This window comes from Babylonia areolata, chromosome 6 (genome assembly GCF_041734735.1).
Source record: "Babylonia areolata isolate BAREFJ2019XMU chromosome 6, ASM4173473v1, whole genome shotgun sequence".
Taxonomy (NCBI): domain Eukaryota; kingdom Metazoa; phylum Mollusca; class Gastropoda; order Neogastropoda; family Buccinidae; genus Babylonia; species Babylonia areolata.
Window position 1 is genome coordinate 24,763,771 of NC_134881.1, and position 26,294 is coordinate 24,790,064.

The window sequence follows — 26,294 nt, forward strand, 5'->3', positions numbered from 1 at the left end:
GCAGGTTGGGTGGGTTGGGGTGTTCATTGTCAGCAGGTTGGGTGGGTTGGGGTGTTTCTTGTCAGCAGGTAGGGTGGGTTGGGGTATTCATTGTCAGCAGGTTGGATGGGTTGGGGTGTTCATTGTCAGCAGGTTGGGTGGGTTCATTGTCAGCAGGTAGGGTGGGTTGGGGTGTTCATTGTCAGCAGGTAGGGTGGGTTCATTGTCAGCAGGTTGGGTGGGTTGGGGTGTTCATTGTCAGCAGGTTGGGTGGGTTCATTGTCAGCAGGTAGGGTGGGTTGGGGTGTTCATTGTCAGCAGGTTGGGTGGGTTGGGGTGTTCATTGTCAGCAGGTTGGGTGGGTTGGGGTGTTCATTGTCAGCAGGTAGGGTGGGTTGGGGTATTCATTGTCAGCAGGTTGGATGGGTTGGGGTGTTCATTGTCAGCAGGTTGGGTGGGTTGGGGTATTCATTGTCAGCAGGTTGGATGGGTTGGGGTGTTCATTGTCAGCAGGTTGGGTGGGTTGGGGTGTTCATTGTCAGCAGGTTGGGTGGGTTGGGGTATTCATTGTCAGCAGGTTGGGTGGGTTGGGGTATTCATTGTCAGCAGGTAGGTGGGTTGGGGTGTTCATTGTCAGCAGGTTGGGTGGGTTGGGGTGTTCATTGTCAGCAGGTAGGGTGGGTTGGGGTATTCATTGTCAGCAGGTTGGATGGGTTGGGGTGTTCATTGTCAGCAGGTTGGGTGGGTTGGGGTGTTTATTGTCAGCAGGTTGGGTGGGTTGGGGTGTTCATTGTCAGCAGGTAGGGTGGGTTGGGGTATTCATTGTCAGCAGGTTGGATGGGTTGGGGTGTTCATTGTCAGCAGGTTGGGTGGGTTGGGGTGTTCATTGTCAGCAGGTAGGGTGGGTTGGGGTGTTCATTGTCAGCAGGTTGGGTGGGTTGGGGTGTTCATTGTCAGCAGGTTGGGTGGGTTGGGGTGTTCATTGTCAGCAGGTAGGGTGGGTTGGGGTGTTCATTGTCAGCAGGTTGGGGTGTTGGGACAGCAAGACATGGAATGGTCTCCAGTATATCAGGAAACACACACTGTCTTGATACATGATGAAGCAAACGTTGCCACCAGCAGAGGGCAGAGTTGATGCTCTGTGATGTTGAACCAAGGCACGAATGAAATGATTTAGCAGGAGTGCCGAGTCTCCTCTGAGGGTGGGCCTCTTGGCAGCCCATTATTGACTGCTTCATTTTTAGACTGCTGGACTCTATGCGTGTGAGAACAGGCTTCATCAGTGTGGCTCTGTGTTTGGGATCTGGAATGAACAGCTAGATTGTAAATGATATTGCCATTTGAGCCTTCGCAGATAAGTCACACCCTCCAAAAAAATTTGATAGATAGATTGATTAACAAAATAGATAGATTAACAAAACCCAAATTTCTGTTATGAGCATAATCCACAGCATTCTAGTGTGATCCACGTGACAGGGAGGGAGGGGGAGGAGAATAGAAGAAAGAGAAGCACCATCCATCCTCTCAGTTTGTTCCTCACAGCTGTTATAAGCCTAAATATGGTGGTGCTGTTTGATTTCCTAATTTGTTTGAATTAATGAAAACCAAAAAAGAGATTCCAGGATGAACAGACTCTTTATTTTTCATATGTAATACTACTCTTTTTTTTTTCTTTCTTTTTTTTTCCCCTCACTTCGTCAATGTTCTTATCTCTCTCTCACTTTCAGTCTGTGTTTTTGTGTCAATGTGTTTCCTTGTGATCACATTACTGCCTAGTCCACTTGCTTTGAAGATTTCTGACTGCTTATTTACAAGACAGCTGTGTTTTTCTGAGGTCAGCTTTGAAGTTTTATGACTGCTTATTTACAAGACAGCTGTGTTTTTCTGAGGTAACATGTGTCTGTGATAAAATCAGCAAAGCAAAAACAACAGCAGACTGTCTGCTTCATTGTCACTTAGACCGGAATTAATTTTGATGGATTTGCAGGATGGAGCGAGGAAGAGGAATGTTTGAACAAAAAGTCGGATGTTGCAGGATGGTGTGTGTGTTTTTAAGTAATGTGTATGTTTGTGTCTGTGTGCATATGTGATGTTTTACATGTTTTGTGTGTGTGTGTTATTTTGTTATGAAAATCTAGGATTTTAAAGTTTGGTACTTCACCTCTGCTGTGTACCAGTGTACCGGAGGACTTTTGTCCCCTCAGTTTCTTACTCAGATCTGACAACCCTTAGCTTCACCCAACTGGTATCCGTGGCGCTGAATTTTGGGCATATTTATTCATGGATTTATTTATTTTCCTAGATTGATGACAGTTTGGACCCAGTCATCAGGGTGACAGGGCTTTTGATGAGGAGTCTGTGTTCCCTTACTTGTCACTTGTTTCCTTCTTTACATTTAAAAAATTTTTTTTTCTTTCTTAATTGTAGTGGTTTGAAAACAATAATGACAGTGAGGACGGTACTGAGGTGGTGGTTTATCAGTTTGACTTCCCTTTGTGCAGTATCACACTGATAAAGTATGCATCTGAATTCTGCAGACTGTGTAGTCAGTAGTGAGTGTTAGTTTGAATGTCAGTCAGTGTTTTCAAAAGGTTTGTTTCTGTATAGGTGGTGTTTTTTTTATGATGGATTTATCACTATTAGCTGTTGTTTATTTCAGTCATGAAATGTATTGACGTTGAGATCTGTTTCAAGCATTTTGAATTGATCTGTCTCGTAGACACCGTGCAGTGCAGAGGGTTGGATCAGATTTCTACTGACAGGAGAATACTCTTTTTGGCTGGTTTGCCTCGCTCTTTACTTGTTCTTTGTTCATTGTTATGGCGTTTCTTTCTCTGATTGCATTTAATGATTTTTCTTGTTAGGCAGTACATAGATGTATGACCCTATGTTTGTGTTAAATGTTGCTGTCATGTGTGTTGTAAACCTTCATCACCATGATCATCAGTAGAGGTTGGGGGACAAACAGCTTTCTCCTCCTCCTCCTCCTGTAGTGAGGTGGTGAAGGGGGGTTGGAGGGTGTGTGCAGTGGTCGTCGTCATGTTTTGTAGAGCAGGCTTTCTGTCCTAACTGACACTGTGTGAAGCGTTCAGGAGATAAAAGAAAACTCCACTTACAAACTCAGCGAGGTCATGGACAAAAAAAAATGTACATGTCAACCTCAATAGTGCTTTGTGGTATTGCTGATTTTGTACTGTGTGTTCTCTTTGTACCACTGGTTCCTTTTGTCGGTCTGTACGACAGGACTTTTTCCCTTTATGAACGTAGTGAATGCTTCAAGGTATGGAATTTGTTTCTGGACTCTGATATTGACAAAAAAAAAATATGCTTGCTGCACGCAGCATTGTTCATGGCTTTGGTTGTCATGAGCTTTTGTTCTCGTGAAACGTTAGGATGTTTTTGTTGTTGTTTTTTTTGGCAGAGTGTGTTGCCTTCTCCACACGACATGTGTCTCAAAAGAATATCAGAAGATCAACAGGACCTCCGTGAAGCAGACAGAGAAAGATCGATGAGATGCTGAACACAAAACATAGGTCACTGTCTTGGGGAAAATATCAAGGTCCCGGCAGAAGAAATAACGCCTCTGAGAAGAAAAAGGGAGAGAAGCCTCATAGATGACACAGAGAAAGCGGTTGGAAGTAGTGACATGCTCTGTCCACTGTCTTACCACACAATAGCAAAATGGCACGAAGCTTTTGTGGCTTCCAGATGTACTAATGTTACACTTTGTCTGAAGCTGGTCCTGGGAGAAGACTGAAAGCACATACAAACAGAGCCAAATCCATCAATGATGACGCTGGTGATAACTTTTTGTCACCATAGTTACAATGATGATCAGAGTTTTATCAGACCCTTATAGTTACCACGGATGGTAAAACGTGCCATTGCTATCACCAGTGGTTCTTGCGCTGCTGAGAACAGTTAATAAGTTAATGTACTTTACAATAGAAATAAAATCATTTACATGACTGCTTGGCACTAGCTTGATTATTGGATTTCTGGTTTATGAAGCACTTTTAAACCAGTCTTATGGAAGCATGTGCTGTAGACCACATTTATTGGTTTTGTCATTAATTGTATATGAACTACTTGTTTTAGTTGTTTAATTTAACAGAATATTTTCCCCAGAAAAACGGAATGTGCAGAAGATACTGTGAATGATTTCACCCGTTAAATAGCTGCGTGCGATATTTTGTAATCTGTCTTGTGTTTGAAGTATACTCTATATGTTTGAAATGTGCCGTTTTATGGTGAACAGTGCGGGGGAGGGAGTGTTAGTGGACAGTTGATGTTTGTCATGCAGACCCGTGATGTTTGTCACATAGACCCGTGATGTTTGTCACATAGACCTGATGTCACAGGAACCCTGAAACATCAGAGATTTGATGCCTGGAATGTTGGTGATGTTTCTTTTTCGGTATTTGTGTTCTCATACATTAATGCATGAATTAAAATGAGCAGGACTCTGAGCACACACACGCACACACACACACACATTAAGTCATACTTAAAAACATACACATGCATTCATCACACACTTAAATACTGGATGCATGTCTGCGTATGTTGACATACACATGTGTGCGTGTGAGCACGCATGCACACATACATGCACACGCACACACACACACACACACACACACCCCTGCTCTCCCTGGCGTTTCTCTATGCCTCTTTCAAGAACATACGGAATAGGTTGTACACCATCAGTCTCTGCTCTTCTGCACAGAGATGGGTGAAGACCATGAACAGTTCCATGCTTTCAGGCCAACATCACCTTCATACCATACCAGCTCATCATCAACAGTCAAAAACAAATTGCCAAAATTCAACCCAATATCAACTGTGACAAGCTAGCCACTGTGCACATGACATCGTATCAGAACATCTCTCTGTTTTGGGGAAGGGGGCGGAAGTTGCAGGGGGGTGGATTGTCTTCCTTTCTTTCTTCTTTGAAGTGATACCGTTTCAGACACTAGACTTTCTCTGATGATTTATTTGTGAAAACAATGCAGTGTTTGCATAAAATTCTTTTCTCTGTACAAGACTAGATAGTGCTGCTGTTGTGAGAAAAATGCAGAAGCATATTGCCATGCATTTGATTATTCCGTCTCACCTTTCAGTTCTTATGATCAAGTTTAGATGTATTGCTACCGATGAAGAGTTGAATGCGTATGAGATAACTGCTCTGGGAAGTTTGCTCCTTGTTTTGGGGGTGGTTTTTTTTTTATCATGGAGAGGTTGTTTGAGATCTGTTTGTGAATGTTTCTGTTTTGATTAGCTCGAGAGAGAGAGTGAGAGGCGGTGTATTTCTTGATTGATTTTGTCTTCAGTGATCTCTCCCCAGGGACAGCGGCTTGATCAGACACTGCTCCTGCTCTTTGTCTGTCTGTCTCTCTCTCTCTCACTCTCTTTCTCACCATGCAGATGTAACCTAAAAGTCTGAAGCTTCACAGCGGCATAATTTCCCTTCTTCATCATGCGTCTGTTTTCAGTGTTTGTATCTGCAGTGCAGATGGTCGGCAATAACTCCTTTGTTGTTCGTATGTTTGTGTGAAGTGCTGGTCCTCATCTGCTCATTATGTTAGAAGGACTAACACCCAGACTACCTCTCAAAAGCGATAGGGAATAAGAGGTGGGGACTGAAGATGGAATCCTTCGAGTTGAACTTAGTATCTTCAGCTATCAAGCTGGGTTTTTTTGCTGGTTTTGTTTTTTTATATGGGTTTTTAAAGAATTGTGCGTAGATTCTTTAGTAGCGATGAATGATGTTTTTTTGGTCTGTGTGGTTTTTGTGTGTGTGTTGTTTTTTTTTTGGGGGGAGGGGGTTAATTGAATTGTACATAGAATCTTTAGCTATAATGGTTTTAATGGAATTGTTTCTTGATTCTTTAACAAAAAAGGTTGTTGTTTTTTTGTTTTTTTACACACACACATATATATATATATAACTACCTAGAATCTTCAGCTACAAAGGTTTTTATGGAATTGAACCTAGAATCTTTAGCTACAAAGGTTTTTATAGAATCTTTAGCTACAAAGGTTTTTATGGAATTGAACCTAGAATCTTTAGCTACAAAGGTTTTTATGGAATTGAACCTAGAATCTTTGGCAGTTTGTTTTTATGGAGTCAAACTTTAAAATGCATCTGTTTAAGATTTTATGGTGTTGATCTTGGAATCTGAAGCTTTAGATGAGTTTTGATGTATGTAAAGATCAGATTTGGCCAAGAAGCTTTAGCGTTTTTGAGTTCAACTTAGAAGCTTTGGCTTTCAGGGTGAGATTTCGACAAAATCTTTATAGCTCTCAGGATGGGAGAGGAACCAGAAAATGATATTTCCCTAGACAGGAGTGGTTGTCACAGGGTGGTGGCACGGCTTTCTGTCCCTCCAGTCTGGTCTTGTCGTGGTGGCTGCGGGGAGAAAGAACAATGTCAAATCGGGTAGAGTTTGAAACTCTTGAAAACAAAATGTCAGTGTGTGTACCTTTTGCTTTTCATGTCAGTGCCAGTGTTTTGCTTGTTAGACTGACTCAGTCATGACTCATGATCGTTTTTATCCTGAATTTTTTAGAATCATTTCTCATAGTCTCAGATTTGTGTAGGGCATCTAGCAGCATAATGTCTCAGTCCTCAACCGTGTGTCTCTGTTTGGGGGAGTCTGTGATTTTTGTGAAGTGTTGATACTGAGTTTTAGGAATGCCTCTGTGTGTTTGGTGAATCTGTGATTTTTGTGAAGTGTTAATACTGAGTTTTAGGAATGCCAAAAATAGCATGGCTGATAGTTATACAGAACTGTCAGGCCCGTCAGAAGACTGGCAGCATGGACGTCAGTCTGAAAACGGTTGAGGAAATGCTGCAAACAGTTCTGTGGATGCCAGTTCGGCACTCATGCACTGTCAGAAAGTGACCGAAGGATTTGGCTGCATGTGAACTGATCATGTATGAATGTGCTATGTGTGTGAAAGGAATGTCATGTGTGTACATAATCAAATAGGCCTAAACCGTCACTCATACCTGTTCCGCAATTGGATGTGTAAGCTAATACTCTGAAGAAAGTGACAGACATGTCAAGTTCATTCTGTAAAGTGTGGCGCAGAAAATGTTGCACATTTATGTTTGGACTTTTTTTTTCCCCTTTCTTTTTGTCTTTACCTGGTTAAAAAGCATGGTAATACGTTGTCAGCAGGAAGTGTAACAATGTCCCAGGCATCTTTTTGTTCCTCGTCGTCAGTTGTGAGGTGTCGTCTGTCACTGCCTTTTCCGTTTCATGCCCCCCATCGTGTACAGACCTGTACAGTCCTGCCTCCCAACCTTCACAGTTGGTACTTGTAAAATAATATACACATCCATGAGATATATATACCTATATGCATATATATAAATAAATATATATATATTCCAATAACAGAAGTGATGATATCATAATCCTGCAGACATGTATTAATCTGTTGATTGCTGTGATAACTCCACTAATGGTGTCTAATCATGGGACATGTCTCTTGGAGTCCTTTGAAGGGAAGAAAGAAGAGCGTGTCATGCAGAATGCGACAGAGAAACCCAGAACCAGACCTCGTTTTGTCAACACTGCCGAAAGGCAGTCAGCAGTATGGTCCCATTGTTAGAAAGGGCAGTCTGTCCACAGTAAGGAACATGATGAAGAATAATGTGTTGTTTGTTGGGTTTTTTTCTTTTACAATGTGAATCCTTTTGAATTTTCAACAAAGTGTAGTCAAATCCTAGGAATCGGTTTATGTGACCCGGTTGGTGGAGCTGTCTGCATCACAAATTTTTTGGCCGCGTTACCAGTTTTGTTCATGTGTGTAATGCATGTCAGTAACTGAACAATGCTCTTCATTGCTGTGTGATTATGACTGCTGCATTTAACATTGAAGTGGATCACCTTCTGTGGTAACCGTTGTGCAGTATGCATCAGTGTATGCATCAGTGTATTTTGTGTCACTTCGTACAATTTTATTTTTCTATGCTTTAGTTAATTGATACATGCATGCACTAAATATGCTGACAGTCAAATTAACAAGCAGTTGTAAGGAGGGAAGTTTAGGTCTTGTTGATGGATTGGTTTACAGGCAGGCTTTATCCTGCTTCTAATTTCATTTTGTGTAGATTTTTCCTTTTCTCACTGGTTACTAGTTGTCAGATTTTCATTTTTTTCCTCATGCTGGAAAGATTTTTTTTTAATGAAAATTACAGTGTGCATTTTTAACACGGAAATGTATGCAGTATGTTGAAATATTGAGTTCACAAAGAAAATGTAAAGATTGCTCGATCAAGTTTTAACCCACATCACCTTGCCCCCCACCCTCCACCCCTCAAAAGATTTTTCATAATGGTGATATATACCACAAAGCATCTGTCTGCTCTGCCTGCTCATACTGTCCAGAGTACTGGATTTATTTCTGTAGGTCAGACCACAACATGACTTTCATGGTCAGTTAGCTGGAAGTAATGTTCATTTGGTGTTTTCTTTGAAAGGACACATAGAAGAGCAGCAGGGATTGTGTGTACATGGGTTGGTCTGTGTACACTGCTGTATGTACTGATGTGGCTAAAATGGAGAACAAGAAATAGATTTAAAACAAATGTAATGCAGAAAAGGAAAAAAAAATGGAATTTTGAATTTGATTATTCCTTTTTTATATAAAAACATGTTGCTTTGGAAATATGAATTGCAAATAGAATCCTTGAAAACTAATGGCTGTACACATTGTGTTGAATGTTCTTGAAGTGTTTTTATTGTTCACCTCCCCTCAACCCTATTTGATGAAGTAAATGAACCTTGTTATGTAATTTATTTGTTCTGCTTTAGACCATCAGACAATATAAAAATCAACTGTGAATCTGGCTGTAAATGTTTCGCCGTTATTTTTAGTGACTTAATCGACCCTTTTTCAATGAGCATTGTCCTGAAGTGTTCAGCTGATTAGTGAGTGTGTAGTTTGATTTTGAATTGCAGATGTTCTGGTGATACTCCTCCACAAAATCCATGATGTGTGTATAGAGTGGGTTGGCCAGTGGAAGCCCAAGAGTACGGAGTATGGATAATGGTGTGTGATGGTGTTGCACTTCTGAGGGTCCGGAAAATGTGGCTTCTTCATGTTCGATGCTGTGGTGTTGTTACTTTCCTTCTCCACTTCAGCTCATGAATCTCTCTCTCTCTCTCTCTCTCTCTCTCTCTCTCTCTCTCTCTCTTATACACATCCTGTAATTGTGAACAGCACAGTTTCACTAACACGTTTTAGGATGCATATTTTGTAGACAAAATGTTTTCTTCTTCAGTGTTGTCAGCTAGCTGTGTATCTGTCTGTTCTTTCTTCTTGTCAAAACTGCACTTTGTTATTTTTTATTATTATCATAACTATCATCATTTCATTCATCCCTACGCAGTATACTCTGAAAGCATCCTCATTATAGCCATCGGCAAACAACGTTCCCCCCCATCTGGAAATAAAGATATGAAACCAATGCAGCAACGGTTCTTTTTGGATGTCTTTGTTCAGTCTCTGCTACTGTCATAGGGTTTTTATTTCTTCAGTGTGAATCTCTGTGTGTGTGTGTACTTGTGTGTGTGGGGGGCGGGGGGGGTTGCGTGTGTGATGTTTTTAAGCAAACATAAATTAAAACATTCCAGTCAGAAATGTTATTGTTGTGTTACTGTTTTTGTTAGTGATGACGGTGTTTTACACACATCCTGTGTTAAGGGGAATGTTCAGGTATGGGCCAGACAACTGGCTAGCTGTGTGCCTGACATGAACGGTGATACATGCCTTCATTCCCATGTGTGGCAGTGTGCTCGTGAGGGATGGGTTTGGGGCTGCAGGGCAGCTACAGAGGTGGACGGTTGAAAAAATGTGTGTGAGTGTGTGCGAGCGCGCACGTGCGTGTATGTATGTTGCTGCATGGCAGGAAGAGAAAATGAGCCCTGTGTGAACAGTCTAGAAGCAGTTCCCGCCGTGTGGACTCGATTTTTTTCCCCAACAACTGCACGTGAAAATCGTGTCAAGCGAAAGTAACGATGTATCTCCAGGAATCTGCCCCTGCTTCATTCGACTCAACAATTAACAGGCCTGGCGCGTGTTAGGCTTGGAAATATGGGAAAACAGACCAATACGAGATAAGTTGCAAATTGTATAGCTGTCATATTGCAGCGTTTGGCTGACAGTTTCAGTTTTCAGTAGCTCAAGGAGGCGTCACTGCGTTCGGACAAATCCATATACGCTAAACCACATCTGCCAAGCAGATGCCTGACCAGCAGCGTTGGCTGACAAACGTCGGAGAGAACATGCAGTTACACACACCCTGGACAACAATGTCGCTCACGCTGAATCGGCCGCCAGCTTCAAGACGCTGTTAACTGTAAAAGGCTGGCCACCAACCACCACCAGTAGGCCAGCTGAGTACCCCACCTATGTCGCTACTAACGCCAGTCATCTGGATTCTGCGACATTAATCTGCAGAAACAGAAACAGCACACTGCTGAGGACGTTGATCGCGTGAGTCGTTTGGTTAGTGTGTGTGTGTGTGTGTGATTTGCTTCATCTGCTCCCTCGATCGATCGATCGCTTCACAAAGCTGCTTTCATTCAAATTTGCAGCAGTTGGAGATACAGAATACTTTTTCATCTCAATAAGAGAAATTCACGTGTGGTGTATTTTACGCAGACAGTACACGAAAATCACAGTCACTCAATGTAAATACATAAAACACATAAAATGTTGAAATGTTGAGTTGATGAGGACCTTTCGTACAATGATTACAATCATACACATGTAATGATTACATACTTTCACAGTCATTCATCATGAATACAAAAGGAACATGAAATGCATATATAGATACAAAGTTCATGCTAATTAATCTCATGCAATAATCACAAATCAACCAGTGCGATCAGCACAGTAAGATAACAGATGAAAACATCATACCATAGTTAAAACAACGATGTACATGACAATGAGCTCTGGCAGTGGATATGGAACCGATGGCCCCATGAGTCTCAGGCAACTCTATCACCAGACAAGGTTACTGACAGGTCACGTTATTAGTGTACCACAGGGCGAACGTGGTTGGCAAATTCCACATTCATTTCTTTTCTTCCACTCCACAGTCTGTGTCAGTGACATGAGTGAACGTCCACGCCTTGTTGTGAACAGTCAGTCCGTCTTGAGGGGAAATTCTGTGGATATTTCCACGTGGTTCGCTGAGGTCGACCTCACTGTGTCCGGGAGTGCAGATTTCAAATGGAACATATTCGCCGAGTAGAACAGTTTTACGTATTTGGCTTGATGAAAAGCCTCATTGGAGCTTGTAGCTGATACCCATCTGATAGTTGAAAATTGACACTGTGGTATAGAGGGGGAAACTTGAACTGATCCCAACCAAATATAAACTTTTGTATGCATGGTTCCTGAACCATTACACATTATACAGTAAGAATTAACTCACCGAAGAAGAGATGTAGATGGGATGCGGGAGGCTGCCTGGAGAGAAGACAGAAATCAAACCTGGATTCAAGCAGACAGGTACATAAGTAAAGGTCCTACTGAAAACTACCACACTATTAAAACTTACAATACGCACCTGTGGATCATTCTCCCAAATCAGTATAGACGCTTTTTTTTCTTTTCTTTTTTTTTTTCCTTTTTTTAATAAAAAGATCTTATGTCCTATCGTTGTCAGAATACCTGCTATCTTTATATACAGATTGGTTGATATGGATACTTATACAGCGCCTATCCTCGGTCGGAGACCAAGCTCTAAGCGCTTTACAAACACGGGGTCATTTACACAACAGGCTGCCTACCTCGGTAGAGCCGACTGACGGCTGCAATTGGGCGCTCATCATTCCTTTCCTGTGTCATTCAGTCAGATTTCAGGCACGCTTACATACAATCTCAGACAAACATGTAACATTTAACATTTTACGTGTATGACCGTTTTGTTTACCTCGCCATGTAGGCAGCCACACTCCGTTTTCGGGGATGTACATGCTGGGTATGTTCTTGTTTCCATAACCCACTGAACGCTGACATGGATTACAGGATCTTTAATGTGCGTAATTGATCTTCTGCGTGCGTATACACACGAAGGGGGTTCAGGCACTAGCAGGTCTGCACGTATGTTGACCTGGGAGATCGGAAAAATCTCCACTCTTCACCCACCAGGCGCCACCAAGATCCCGAGACCTTCAGATTGAAAGTCCAACGCTTTAACCACTCGGTTATTGCACCCGCCAGATGCAGAATAAACAATCTTAGACCAAATATTGAAAATTAATGTTCTTGACAGAATTAAAGATTAGATATAGAATTGAAGAAAAAAAAACATGCACACATATTGAACAAGCAAAAGCAATGAAAAGCTTAAATTTTCTTAAAATCGTCAGTAAACAGCCTTGGGGTCAAGATTCAAAAACACTTATTCATCTCGATACTGCACTGGTTGACCATGTTTCTCCTCTCCTTCAGTCTCTCCACTGGTTGCCTGTTTCTGATCGAATAGACTATAAGCTATCCACTCTGACCTTTTCCGCAGTCAACGGATCTGGCCCAAAGTATCTTTCTGAACTCATCCATATCTATACCCCGTCTCGCCAGCTCCGTTCTTCTTCTGATACTCGACTTCTCAGGATACCTCACGTCAGAAGTAAGACCTATGGACACAGATCGTTTTCTTTTCAATCGCCAAAGACGTGGAACAAGCTCCCTGATAACCTCCGTCATTCTGATTCCCTCGCATCTTTTAAATCTCGTCTCAAAACTCACCTTTTCCCTCAGCAATAAGTTCAATTGTGGCAGGTCCACAACTACATGCATGTATATGAATGTGTATCGTGTGTGCGTGTGTTTATGTAAGTTTGTGCCTGCCTGTGTGTGCGTATGTGTTAGGGTAGCTGTTAGATACACATGCATGTTAATATGTATGTATGCAGTGTGTGTGTGTGTGTGTGCGTGTGTGCGTGCGTGCGTGTGTGTGTGTGTGTGTGTGTGTGTGTGTGTGTGTGTGGTCACATTTTGGTGTGTGTATGTAACATAGATATAATGTTTTATGTTATCAAAAGCGTTTTTGTAAAGCACCTAGAGCAGATTTCTGGATAGTGTGCTATATAAGTATCCATTATTATTATTATTATTATTATTATTATTATTACTGGTAAGATCTAGATTGACGTATTTTTCTCTGCTCCGAATGCTTTCCTTAAAAAAAAATTTTTTGTTTTAAATGCAAAGCTTAGATAGCAAAGCCATAAAGTTGGCCCTAGATGTTCCGTTTCATACGAACACATTACAGTCGTATTGAGCTGCAGGAATACTACCTCTTAATGAATTAAAAAAGCTAGCATCGGCAAAATATGTAATTAGAGCAAATGCTACAGAAAATTCTGTCAAAACTGAGATTTATATACGGTCTGACAAACTTTTTTTTCGAAACGAGCGAAACAGAAATGTAGAAATTATTTCTACATACGTGTCAGATACTATTAATCAATCAAATGTTGATTCACAAAATGTTGCTCCGATTATGAGCAGTTCACCAGTTCCATTATGGGAATTAACGGGAGCAGCTTTTGACATTCAATATTGTGACATTAAGAAATATGAAAATCCCAATATACTTCTCAAGTAAAATCACACTTGTCTGAAACATACCCCCACCACTTAAAAATGTACACAGACGGTTCTTTTCTAGAAAATCAGTTTGCTGGTTCTGGATATGCAATTCCTGCTTTGAAAATTGAAAAGTCTATTGGAAAGGGCTTCTCAATTTTTACAGCTGAATTAATTGCCATCCTTATGACATTAACATATCTAATTGATATGCCACTAAACTTGATTAATGTTTTATTTCGTGTCGATTCAAAATCAGTTCTGCAGTCTATCAAAATCAGGTTGTACGAACATTAATTATAACAACATTTTTTTTAAATAAGATTTTTGATTCACTGTATTCAAATGAGAAGAACTAATATTGAAATGTGCTGGATTCCCTCACACTGTGGGCTTTTCTCAATGAACGTGCAGATCATCTTGCAAAGCTTGGAGCTAAAAACGCTTTAAATGCAATTGAACTTCATCTTTTATCATCATCTGAAATGTGTAATATTGTTGAAAGAAATATGCAAAATTCCTTTCTGTCTTTAGAAGTTAACACTTCTGCCATATTAAATGCTAAAAGAACTGGCAGTGCTGTTAAGAGCATGGCATTTAGGTTATTACTAAATTCCCCATACAAAAAATATTGTGAAAATATTGAATGCATTTGCAAGGGACGTTTAACGGTAGAGCACGTTTTAACCCGCTGTTTAGTAATGAAACCTTTTTTGCCTCCAGAAATTACGTAACACGTGTTACCAATTTCAAATGTTAACATTTTTTTTGAAAAGTTATATATTTCAAACTGTTCTTTATTAAAGTTAGCTAGTTATGTGTTAAATAGTCCAGTTGGTTGTTTATTGTAGGTCCCCACATGAACCTCTTTTCAAATAATAATGTACAGAAGTAGTGCATACAATATTTGATTATTGATTTTGTTGTTGTTGTTGTTGTTCTTGTCCTAATCCCGCTTCCTCCGTCCCGCCTCTCACACACACGTACCCTTCCAATATTATGTTTTTTTCTTTCTCCAATCACTGACACTCACCCTCTCCATTTTAGATTTTGTACTCTATCTTTTCTGCATTCTGTTCTCTCTCTTCCTTTCTTAGGTCCCCCTTGCCCCCACCTCTCCTCCACCTCAACCACCCCCCTTTTCATTCGAATATACGGAAATGTCGATTTCTAATTAATACTATTAATCATCATTATGATAGGAATGATAATGATCCAAATAATAATAATAATACGGAAATGTCGATTTCTAATTAATGCTAACAATAATCATTATGATAGGAATGATAATGATCCAAATAATAATAATAATATAATTTATTTTCAGTCTGATAACATCATCTTAGATGAACAGACTGTAAATAAATAAACGAACGCAAAAGCATGAATTTGTTATAAAATGGCTCCCGTACGTGAACTTAATAGGACAATGAATTCTGTCAGATTAGTTTCACAATGCCTTAGTTAAAAGAAAACGATCTGTTTCCCCTGTGTGTTACTATATTCTGTCATTTATTGTTGATATTTTATGCCAGCTCTGCCTGTATTGTCCTCAGTTTGTCTTGTGACTACATCATCTATCCATATGCCTGGAAACCAGCACGCCAGGATTCTAACGGTCTCAGTGAACCGGCTTCATACAAAAAATTGCAAGTGGAATGGAAAGCCCAGAGTGGCATGAGGCAATGCGCAACTTTCAGATTCAGAAACTTACATGTGGTCATACTGCCCGGGACATGCAGGTGTCAAGGGAAATGAGCGAGATGACAGACTTGCTGGTAACGCAACAACGCTCGAGCGGCCTACATCTAGGAAAATCGGAAATCCTCAGAAAAGTCAAAGAATACCCAAAAGAACATGCAGGTACAAGGCCATCACACCATCGATCGCCTCAAAGAAATAAAAGTAGAGAGAGGGAGCGGCCGTAAGTCTAGTATGAAAGGTAGAGCACGATGCTTTGCAAATCAAGCGAATATTGGCAACATTTCCAAACCAACATTGTGCGAATTTCTTCAAAACAGAACAGAGTCTCTCTGGGCTTTTCCAAATACAACAGATTGAGCAGCACACTAGTTCCTGGCATCAGAGGTCTTTTCGTACCCTTCTTGCGGCCAATCAGTGACAGCCTGTGTGTGTGTGTGTGTGTGTGTGTGTGTGTGTGTGTGGTGTGTGCGCGGCGTGTGTGTGTTTGTCTGTGTGTGCGCGCGCGAGTGTGTAAGTGTACACATGTGTCAGGAGAGCTCTGTGCACGTGCGTGTATGTGTGTGTGTGTTTGTGCCGGTGTCAGTGTGTGTGTACCGGTGTGTGTGCCGGTGTGTGTGTGTGTGTACCGGTGTGTGTGTGTGTGTGTGTGTGTGGAGGATGAGGTATGTATGCCGTGTATGCATTCTGTGGGAGCAAAGGATCGAGTATTGGAACGTGCGGGTGTGCATTATATATATATTGGTGTGCCTAGGAATGAGTGTGTGGTGGACCGGAGGGGACTGGAAGGGTGCAGGATAATTTGGGAGATGGTGTATGTGTGTCAGTGTCGTGGCTCGTGTACGTTTATGTGTAGTATTTGTTTGTGCCGCTTTCATATCTGTGAAACTGCATGTTTGTTGCAAATCTGTCATGTGTGTGTGTGTGTGTGTGTGTGTGTGTGTGTGTATGTTTTACATTTATTTGTTTCATTATTGTCAGTTTTCATTTTATTTTCATTTATTTAGTACTGAGTAGTAGGTGTTTTTTGAATTCTGTTTTTTTGTTTTGTTTTGTTGTTGTTTTTTTTGTTGTTTTTAATTTACCGGGTTTGGTTCTACTTTTCAAGGCTTGGTCAGGGCTTTTATGCAAAGGTCAAGCATCTGCCCTCCCTCACTTCACGGGCCGTTTTTTATCAGTCACTGATTTTACTTTATTTTGTTTCATTTTATTTTATCTTATCTTATTTAATCTTTTCTTGTTTATTTTATTTTATATTATTTCATTTAATTTCATTATACTTTCTTTTATCTTATTTTACTTCATTTCATTTAGCAGATGTGAAGTTCGTATGCTTTAAAACTGAAACTAACCTGAAACTGATTGGACGCCACGAGAAAACAGAACTGATAACCGCCCTTTCTTGAAATGGGGAAGTAATGCGTGAGGTACTTCCGTGCTTTATCACAACACTCACAAGGACAGGAAAATCAAGATGTTTCTCATGCTGTTTATATTTTTCCTTGTTCTCGTGTTTACTGTGTTGTACACATTTGTGAAAGAAATCACAAACTTCGTAAGTATGCATTTAGTCGTTTGATATTTCAAACTCTAAATGAAGAGAAACTTTCTTGGTTTGTTACTGTTGATCTGTGCAATGTGTCTTCTGCTGAAGTCAACTGTGTCAGATTCATTCTTCTACCGGTAGGAAAGTCTTTAAAAAATTTTTTGAAGGTTTGTGATACCTCCTCGGGATAGTACAAAAACAGTTAAAAATCAGATGCAAAGATGTATAGTATAGTAGAGAGCAGGGGCGGTAGGGGGGCTCCAGAATGGACTTGTATCTATCAATCTATTCCCAATGTGTCGTCTGCTTGGCGAAAATAAATGACTGTAAACTTGAGCATGGTTTCTAGCATTTGCATAATTCTTCTTGTTCCTCGTTAGCGACCACAGTCATCATTTTGATTGTTCTGTCACTCGTAGAGTCGGATCTATTAAATAAAAGAAAATTTAAAAAAAAAACACTACCGTTAAGAACCACCGGTTCAGTCAGGGGAGCCTGGGCCCCGGGAGTGAAAAAAAAAGTGCTATTTGAAGTTTGGAGGCCCTTGACACAAAAGTGTCGATGGTCTTTGCCTGCACTATGTAAACAGGTAAACTGTTCCAATCCCTGATGGTCCTTGGGAGGAATGAGAACTGTAGGTACTACATGGGTTCCAGACTGTGGGAGCTTGCTGGCAATGACTGCATCACTTTCTTGGTGGAGCAGGAACTAACTTACTTTTGATATGGCCAGTGTAGACCAGGTCATGGTGGATTTTGTAAAACATGGCAACACGTGCTGTTCGTCTCCTGTCCTAAAAACTAGGCCACTTGAGATCCTCTATCATGTCCGAGGGGCTAATTAGTCATGGTAAAGCTATTAAATTATATTCCTACTGTTGCTATTTTTTATATCCACCGAATCCAACACTTTGATTTATGAATTACAGTGAATGAATGAGGAAGCGAAATAGTGTACATGTATCCCACAAATAAGGAAAAAGAAACAGATAATGAGATATTGAAAGGGTCATAAAGAAGGCCATGAGACATAGGCAGACAACCAGCCAGTCCCTACACTACTACTACTACTACTACTACTACTACTACTACTACTAAACTACTTTAAACATAAGATATACATCTAGTGATCTACTACTATATTCAATTTATCCACTGGGATATATTCATCATAGAAAAAGAGTAATGTGTGGATTGCCTATGAAAACTGGAATATAAACAGAAATACTTTTATAGAAAACACACACACACACACACACACACACACACACACACACACACACTTTTGTCAAAGTTTAGTTGTTAACAGCATTAGTTAAATTGTGAACTACAGTAAATACTGCACTTAAAGACACACAGATGCATCATTAATAGTTTTTTTTTTTACAGTTAAGATCGTTTCTACAAATGAAGACTATGTAGGAATGAAAACACATAGCCAATGGAGCAGTGTATGCTGGATGAGGTAGGTTTTTTTCTGACTGGCTGATAGACACTAACATTAACTTTACCATACTGACTTTTTGGAGATTCTTTGGCCTGCAGCTGTTCTGATTAACAACTAATTAAGCTAAACTGGTTGTTTACCGGTTCTCCAGTGATTGATAAATGTGTCCACTTTATCCGTATCTCTGTCATTGCAAGCAAACTTAAAGGCACAGAAACAACAAAGCCTCAAATAAAACAATATACAATAATGCATTGTACCACACAACAGCCCATGAGGACATTGAAGAGAAAGCCAAAATCAATGTTCACCATAACAAAACTACAAATTGCAGATAATGAATAATTACATAAAAACAGCACAAAAATATACTAGGCTACTCATTGCACACACGCACTCACACACGTAACTAATGATATTGTAACTTTGTGAGTAGTAGATAAACTCAACCCCATGTCAGCACTTAAGTATCACCAGGTGGGACCTCATGCTTGAACTGGGGAAAAAAAAAGCAGCTTCTGGTACTATAAAATAAAGTCAGTAAATCTCTGAAGTATACTGAGAAACTTGATGGGATATAAATACAAAGAAATTATCGATTAATACTAACTCAGCTGCCAAAATCTGCATTTTTTTTGTTTGTTTGTTTCTTAATCTGAGGAAGACATTAATTTAGAAATAAAGGCTTTATACCCTTAGTTGTTGTTGTTGTTTTTACTATATACATATACATTTCAGTTACGAATTTTAAGAAAAAGTTTTTTTCTAGTTTAACCATGTCATTTGTTTTCTTGTATATTTTGCAGTTTGGGTTGCATATTGATAATGTGATTTAAAAAAATAAAGTTTATAATTTTAACAACAGAACTTCCAAATCAGTTCAAAATGCATGTTTGTTTCAGTGTTAACTAAGTGAAGTGTAGAACACTAAAGGCATAAATGAAACTGATCTGCTGGGTTCTTCAGGGCATGTGATACAAGCCATGTTGTGGATCCAGCAGTCCTACAGAGCTGTGTGATTGCAGGTGGGCCGTCACTTGTTCTCTGCCACTGACGAAGAGCTGGATCTGCGGGCAAAAGTGCGTGACATGAAGGACGAGCAGAGTCGCATCAGCATGATTGACGAATTCGCTCGCTACATGAAACTGCAGCGGCAGATTGACAAGCTGATTGCCAAGGTCAAAGAAAGTGGTAAGTCCATTACTGTCAGTCTTGCTGTTGACCTTTCTCAGAACTTGCTCTGCGTTATGCGCATTTCAAGCAATGGCTGGAGCAACAAACGCTCCTGCTCAAAAAAAAAAAAAAAAAGGATCAAGCAAACCTACTTTGCTGTTGGTGTTACTGTTGGACTGCTACTTTAATGATATGAAATGTTATTCTTTATGATATCTCTCCCAATCCTTCTTTCCTACATTAAAAAATATAAAAATTCTTTGAAGAATTTTTTTTATCTTAACCTATTTTCTAAGAAATTTTAAGTCTTTTGAAAGTCATCTCAGTGCTTTTTCTCTACTGTTTGTTATGTATTGCATACAAACAAAATGTTTGTGAATATTCCTGAAAACCACAAACCAGCACAGGAAAGTGAGGTTGCCACAAGATAAGATATACAGAGCAGTTGTTGCTTTTTCTGTGTTGTGGGCGTTTACTCCATGTGCGTTTGTTTCTTGGTTGGTCTTTCATGCGTGTGACCATTTTTCTCCTGCGATTTGTAATCATACAGTCGTTTCCTGTTAGGTCTTCAAAGGGGCAGGAGGGTCTGTCACATATTTTACAAAGACTACTGCAGGAAAAAGAAAGTTCAATTGAAAATTGGGCCTGTCATGATTGGATTGATAATAGATTGCATTTTTGGCTATGATTTGTTGCGTCAAGTAGTGATTTGTACAATCATAAGTTATCCTTGTTCCTCAATACCTGCCTGTGCCTGGATTTAAACTGTGCATTATAGTTATTTAGTGTCTAGATTTTGACAAGAGAGTTTGATATTTTTAAACTCATGGTTATAAATGATAGAACATGTGCTTCATGAAGAATATGATCATAATGAAAAGGCAGCAGTTGGAGTAGTTTTGTAACTTGCTCTTTGTCTTTCTTTTCTTTTTCTTTGATCAGGAAATACAGTTAATGGGTAGGTGTTTTACTGTAATTTTGAAAGGTGGTGAAGGGTTAATAAGCAGAAAGCCATTCCAGTCCTCTGTGTGTGTGTTCATGCATGCGTGTGTGGAGGAGGAGGAGGAGGTGGGCTTGCATGTGCTTTCAAGTGGTTCTGCATCTCACATATCCACATATATAATTTTTCAGCTGCTAGTTTTTGTGTTTTGTTTATTTCATGCCAAAGATACAATGATCAGAAAGACCAGCCTAGACCAACCTGCTCTAAGGAATGAGGAAAAACAACAGAACATGATACAATAAGCGGCTATGACAGATCTAAAACCAATCATAAACACCCACATATGACTGTGTGATAATTGCAATAATGCATGTGTCAAACCCAGCAAATACAAAGTCATCAAAATCATTCACTTGTCAACAATTCAGTGGTTCTAAGTGTATTGATACATGATAAAAATCTTTGATTGATGGAAGTTGATTTAGCACCACTCCTTATTTTTTCTGCAGGTTCCTCCAGACAGAAGAAGATGACAATGCTGGGCCTGGGTGTTAATACTGCCGTGCACATCTTGCATGTGAGTGATTCATGCTAGTTAGCAAGTCTGTTTTTGTTCTATTCATTTCTTAGATACATTTTACTGACCCAGTCTGTTACATTTTACTCTTGTGGTCATTCTGGGTTATCAGATTTTCCATTCAGCCAACATTTTCCAAATTCTACATGGTATCATTGAGATGTTGCAACAAAGTATGTGTGCATGGCAAGTGTGCACCTGTTACTTGTGTGTAGGGATGTGCATTCTTCCTCACCTTCAGAATGTGTACATCAACATCAGCATCAGATTTTAGATGTGAACTTTGCATGGACAAGAAGCAGTCATACAGAAACAGACAACATGATTATGTTCATCCATTATTACTGGGTTGGATGGGGTTTTTTTTTAATCATTATTCATTGTATTTGTATTACTGTTTTGTCACAACAGATTTCTCTGTGTAAAATTCGTGCTGCTCTCCCCAGGGAGAACGTGTCGCTACACTGACAGCCGAGAGCGCCACCCATTTTTTTAATATTTTTCTCTGCTTGCAATTTTATTTGTTTTCATATTGAAGTGGTGGATTTTTCTACAGAATTTTGCCAAGGGCAACTCTTTTTGTTGCCATGGGTTCTTTTACGTGCGCTAAATGGATGCTGCGCATGGGACCTCGGTTTATCGTCTCATCTGAATGACCAGCATCTGGACCACCGCTCAAGGTCTAGTGGAAGGGGAGAAAATACTGGCAGTTGAACCAGCGCCCTCAGATTCTCTCGCTTCCTAGGTGGACGCGTTACCTCCAGGCCAACACTCCATAGTTTGTAAATTATGCTTTTTATTGTTGCTGCAGGTGTTGGTGATGATGACACTGGTTGTGAGTCACAGGGCTGAGCCCCTGATGTCTTTACCTGAAGGATGGTTCTTTCCCGTGCAGAAACTGGTGGCCTTACCTTCAGGGGTCACAGGTCAGTCAGAAGTTTTCTGTCTCCCAGGTCAGCAGATGTGCAGAACTGCTAGTGCCTGTAACTACTTTGTGTGTATGCAAATGCAGAAGATAGATAAGCACAGTAAAGATCTTTGTGTGTATGCAAATGCAGAAGATTAGATGCGCACAGTAAAGATTTCAAAATCCATGTTGGTGTTAGGTGGGTTATGGAAACAGCATCAGAAAATGGAGTGTGATGGGATAAGAACTGTCATTGCAAAAGCCCACACAATGTTAAAAAAAGAGAAAAAGTCAGGTGGATGAAAGAGCAGAATAAGGCTTAGTCTGGAAAATCAGGAACAGATTTTACTTCTTTTATCTGTTGATCCCTTTGTCATGTGAATGTATCTTTTTGTTCCATTCGTGTGTTTTTTGTTGTTGTTATTTTTCTGGCATTTTGTAAATGCTTTTCATGTAATCATGTTGCTAAAGAAAGTTGAAGAAAACAAGATATTGATTAGTTGTGTTGTAACGAGACAGTGTGTGTGATGTGTGCAGGAGGAGTGGGCATAGTGTGTTGGATTCTGGTCTGCAATTCAGTCATACACCGTGCCAAGCGTCTCCTCGTCTAGTGCTGCAGTTTCGCAGGAACCGGTGTGGGCTGTGGTGCTGAATTCTGGTGGTAGTCTCTTCTTATACGTTTCTGTTTTTAATTCAGAATTCCGCGCTTGTACCCTCTTACCCTCTTGCAGCTGCACACACTGACAGGCTTATGCATACAGACAGACAAAAACTTCTGCTGTCATTTTATTTGCACATACCCATCCACTGTCCTTTCTTTCTTTTTGTCATGTCTCTGGTCCCGAAACCTAGTTTGGTCGTTGGGGCGCTGCACTGCTGAACACATCACCAGTGTTCTCTGTTTCTGGCAGTCATGGGATAGGGCCTGAGTTTCAGCAAAGCTCCTCTCTGTCCACTCACTGATGTTGTCTGCCCACTTCAGACAACATCACTTCTTTCTTCTTCTTTTTTTTTTCTTTCTTTAATTTAAACAACAAATTGTTCCTTTCCTGTGCCTTAAAGATATTAATGTTATGAGCATACATTATTTTCAAACAAACAGCATGTTTCTGTTTGTTATTTCATTGCTTTTGTTCAGTTGTTTTTCATTCCTGAGCATTTGAAGTTTTATAATTCCCAGTTGTCACTGTTTTATATCCTGTTTGCCACCAGCACATGACGGTGTGTGTTTTGTTTTCATTGACTTGTTGATTGTGGAGATGGTAGACTGACCAACCTAGCAGAATTCCCGGCAGTTTCATTGACCATTTTTGTTTGTTTGGGACCATCATTTTTCCCTCTGTTCATTTTCCATCTTCAGATGCAATTAGTACCTGGAATCTTTTGCCCAGCACATGTGTGATATGTGGAAGTCCAATACCCCTTGCCTGCTGGAATGAAAAAAGTAATCTCGTCTTTGTCACTGACGGTGGCTGATCTCAGACAGAATTTCTTGAGGTGTTGCAGGTAAATAACTCAGCAAGACAATGTTTCAAATTCGCATAATGAATAAAACAGGATGCTTTTTTTTTTTGGTTGTTGTGGTCAGAATCACCTTCTCCAAGCAAGACTATAACCTTGTTAACATGCATATGTCAGCAAAGAAATATAAAACCATATTTTTGTCAGGTCAAGGCCATAAGGTCAGCAGTTCTATTTCATGGTCTCTTGCTGACTAGGAATTGTACTTTTCATCACAGACTTGTTTTGGACCAGCTGACTGACCACAAATATAGAGTGTTATTTAAACAGGCATCTCTTGCTGAGTTGAAGGCAGCTGAACTCTGGTTAACAAAGTGAAGCTCTGAATAAGTTCAGAGAGGAAAGAAATCATTCCTGGAATGACAGGAAAAAAGCAATGGAGACTCCAGGGGGAGTTTTACCCAGTATCTGATGCAGAATTCACATGGGTTGTTTTCACATTTGAGATTATGCATATTTCCTCCAGTCTCAACATTGTGGCATATACAGCAGGTCAAATGTGAGATTGTTATGTTTGAAGACAACAGAGAGGCTAAAAGTAACCTTGGGTTTATACCCTTTTTGTCGATGATCACAAAAAAGGTGTCAGCTACATAGTAAGTTCTGTGATCTTTTTGTAGCAGCACAAGTGCCACTGTGACATCCGAATGGTGGTTAATTTGTAAGTTTTATTACCGATTTCATGTGTACACACATGATACAGAGCACACACACATACATAACATACCAGCAAGCACACCCATCAATTTAACCTTTGCTGTTGATCATTGTCAGAATGATGGGCCTGCATGGCATGGGCCACTATCAGCCCAAGGCTGCATTTAAACCTGTGCATACTTTCACTGATTCAAACAGAGCACACACATTGGTGTTGACTCATAATTGTACTGGTGATCCAAATGCTATTCAGAGTTTATAAAAACACAATCATTGTCTTTAGTAATCAATGATCTTTATTGATTCTTCTGAAACTTATTTTTTGCATTTAGTATCAAGTGTTTCAAAGCACATGATTCATCAGTCAAACCCAGGCTGTTTTGTGCAATGTTTTCCTCTCAAGTCTCAAGGGTGCTAGCTAGTCTTAGGTCAGCACATGTGTTGAATGTTACATGTATGCATCCAAACATGTACATAGACTTGTAAAGTTGTATGCAGCTGAGTAATATGCATTGATTATGTTTGATAACTTTGAAGTGAAGCATAGTTTTGAATGTTTGTATAGTACAGATATGGTGTTGATCTTGCATGATGTGTGTGCATGACTAGAGAAGAGTAACTGGTCTCTTTTTTTTGTCTTTTTTAAAAATTATTTTATATGAGCATCATACCCTGATGTGTATTTGACTTCCTGATATATATGTGTGTGTGTGTGTGACTGACAGACAATTAAGAGTGACTGTCTGTTTTCAATTTTTTTTAAAAATTTTTAAGATACACCAATATTGGTTCTATAAACCTCACACACACTTACATGCACACAATCAGAAGATGCATTTTTGTAAGGAATAAGTTTATTAATTTTTCCAGTGCAAACAAGACCCATGTTATAACTGCTTACATATGATTCATTAGACATGCACTGACAGACAATACATGGTGCCATTTAAAACAAATTAAGGCATGTACATGTGTATCATCAACACAAATCTGTGCTTTCTACAGATTGTTCAGTGCATTCTACATACTAACATGGTGTTTAATTTTACTCTAAAGGAAAAAAAAAATAAGAGGAAGGGCTTTCTGTGCTTACAGTTTTGCTGGAAAAAGTGCATGGTCTGCACCACCAATTACACTTCGGTACAGCACAACTGGCTGTACTCTTGCAGGTGTTTCATGTTCATATTCAGCTGTTTTCTGTTTTGCCCTCCCCTTTTCCACAGTTGTGGGTGGTTGATGTAAAAAGAAGTGAACATTTTTTTTAATAGTTTAAATGTCTTTGGTAGTTTTTCTCAAACAGGTTCATATAACACTCCCCTTTTTTAAGTATTCTCCCTCCACCCCAACACTTCCAACTGTCACCAGATTGCTCAACTGATAATCTGTATCCAAATGAGTTCCAAAACAGCATCATGTGAATTAGCACCATCAAATTCTTTAAACTTGAAAAAAAAGTATGTAAATTCCATTTCCCTTACTCTATAGTGCCTTAAAGCACTTGGGGGTGAAAAAACTATTCCCTACAGCAGTGATAAATTTGTAATCCAAAGTTTGTGATAAACGTTGACCTATGAAAGACAGAAATCACACATTTTCACAAGCTTGTATACATACATTCATTCACCTTGAACTCTCCTGTCATCAATCAAGCTCGCAGGCCAAACTCTGACATCGAAAAGGAAGCTTTCATTCTGCTATACACCTCTGAAAAACAAAATTGATGAACACTGATTTTGTCGTTAGATTTCTCCAGTCTTGTAGAGTGCTTAAATTGTGTTCTGTGAAATGTTTGCTTGATCCAAGTCTCGCATCTCATGATGAAATGAACATAATATAATACAAGAGACTGAATTCAATACCCACAGTGATATATGACAAATGACATTTCTTTCCCTGAAAGTAAGATTGTGCAAATATGTCAAGCCATATTGTCAGTGTTTCCCATGATGCCTTGTTTGTGACAATATTTTCATTTAAACATCATCATTTCTGAGACATGCCCCGTTCTCAATTTAAAATGCTCCATTCAAGGTTTTTTAAAGTCTTATCACTTACCAGTACAATCCAACATATTAACTACAGATGCTTAAGGCTGAGATAAAAAAAAAAAAAAAAAATATATATATATATATGATGTGCAGTGAAATGACCAAATCTGTCCAGTGTATTTGCATGCGTAGACAACAGTGTACTTTGCTGGGAAAAAAAGTTAATTGGA

At 39.7% G+C, this 26,294-nt stretch overlaps 1 protein-coding gene and 1 long non-coding RNA gene across 2 annotated transcripts; both read left to right on the plus strand.

The window, feature by feature from the left end:
* The first annotated feature begins 962 nt into the window (after nt 1-962).
* Nucleotides 963-9,467, plus strand: LOC143282854 (uncharacterized). Its single transcript, XR_013055318.1, has 2 exons — nt 963-5,955; nt 6,022-9,467. It is a non-coding gene; the product is annotated as an uncharacterized LOC143282854 (long non-coding RNA).
* Nucleotides 9,468-16,738: 7,271 nt separating this feature from the next.
* Nucleotides 16,739-24,765, plus strand: LOC143282857 (guided entry of tail-anchored proteins factor 1-like). The gene is made up of 5 exons (XM_076588709.1): nt 16,739-16,861; nt 19,324-19,489; nt 20,924-20,991; nt 21,803-21,917; nt 22,436-24,765. Exons 1-5 carry the CDS (start codon nt 16,781-16,783, stop codon nt 22,507-22,509), a joined length of 504 nt encoding a protein of 167 aa, XP_076444824.1. The 5' UTR covers nt 16,739-16,780; the 3' UTR covers nt 22,510-24,765.
* Nucleotides 24,766-26,294: the final 1,529 nt, after the last annotated feature.

Bases quoted from the DNA above. Each gene is read 5' to 3' on its own strand.
- LOC143282857 (XM_076588709.1), top strand. From the start codon at position 16,781: ATGTTTCTCATGCTGTTTATATTTTTCCTTGTTCTCGTGTTTACTGTG. The intron at 16,862-19,323 runs GTAAGTATGCAT...GTGTGATTGCAG, and splicing joins TGAAAGAAATCACAAACTTC to GTGGGCCGTCACTTGTTCTC. The intron at 19,490-20,923 runs GTAAGTCCATTA...TTTTTTCTGCAG, and splicing joins TGCCAAGGTCAAAGAAAGTG to GTTCCTCCAGACAGAAGAAG.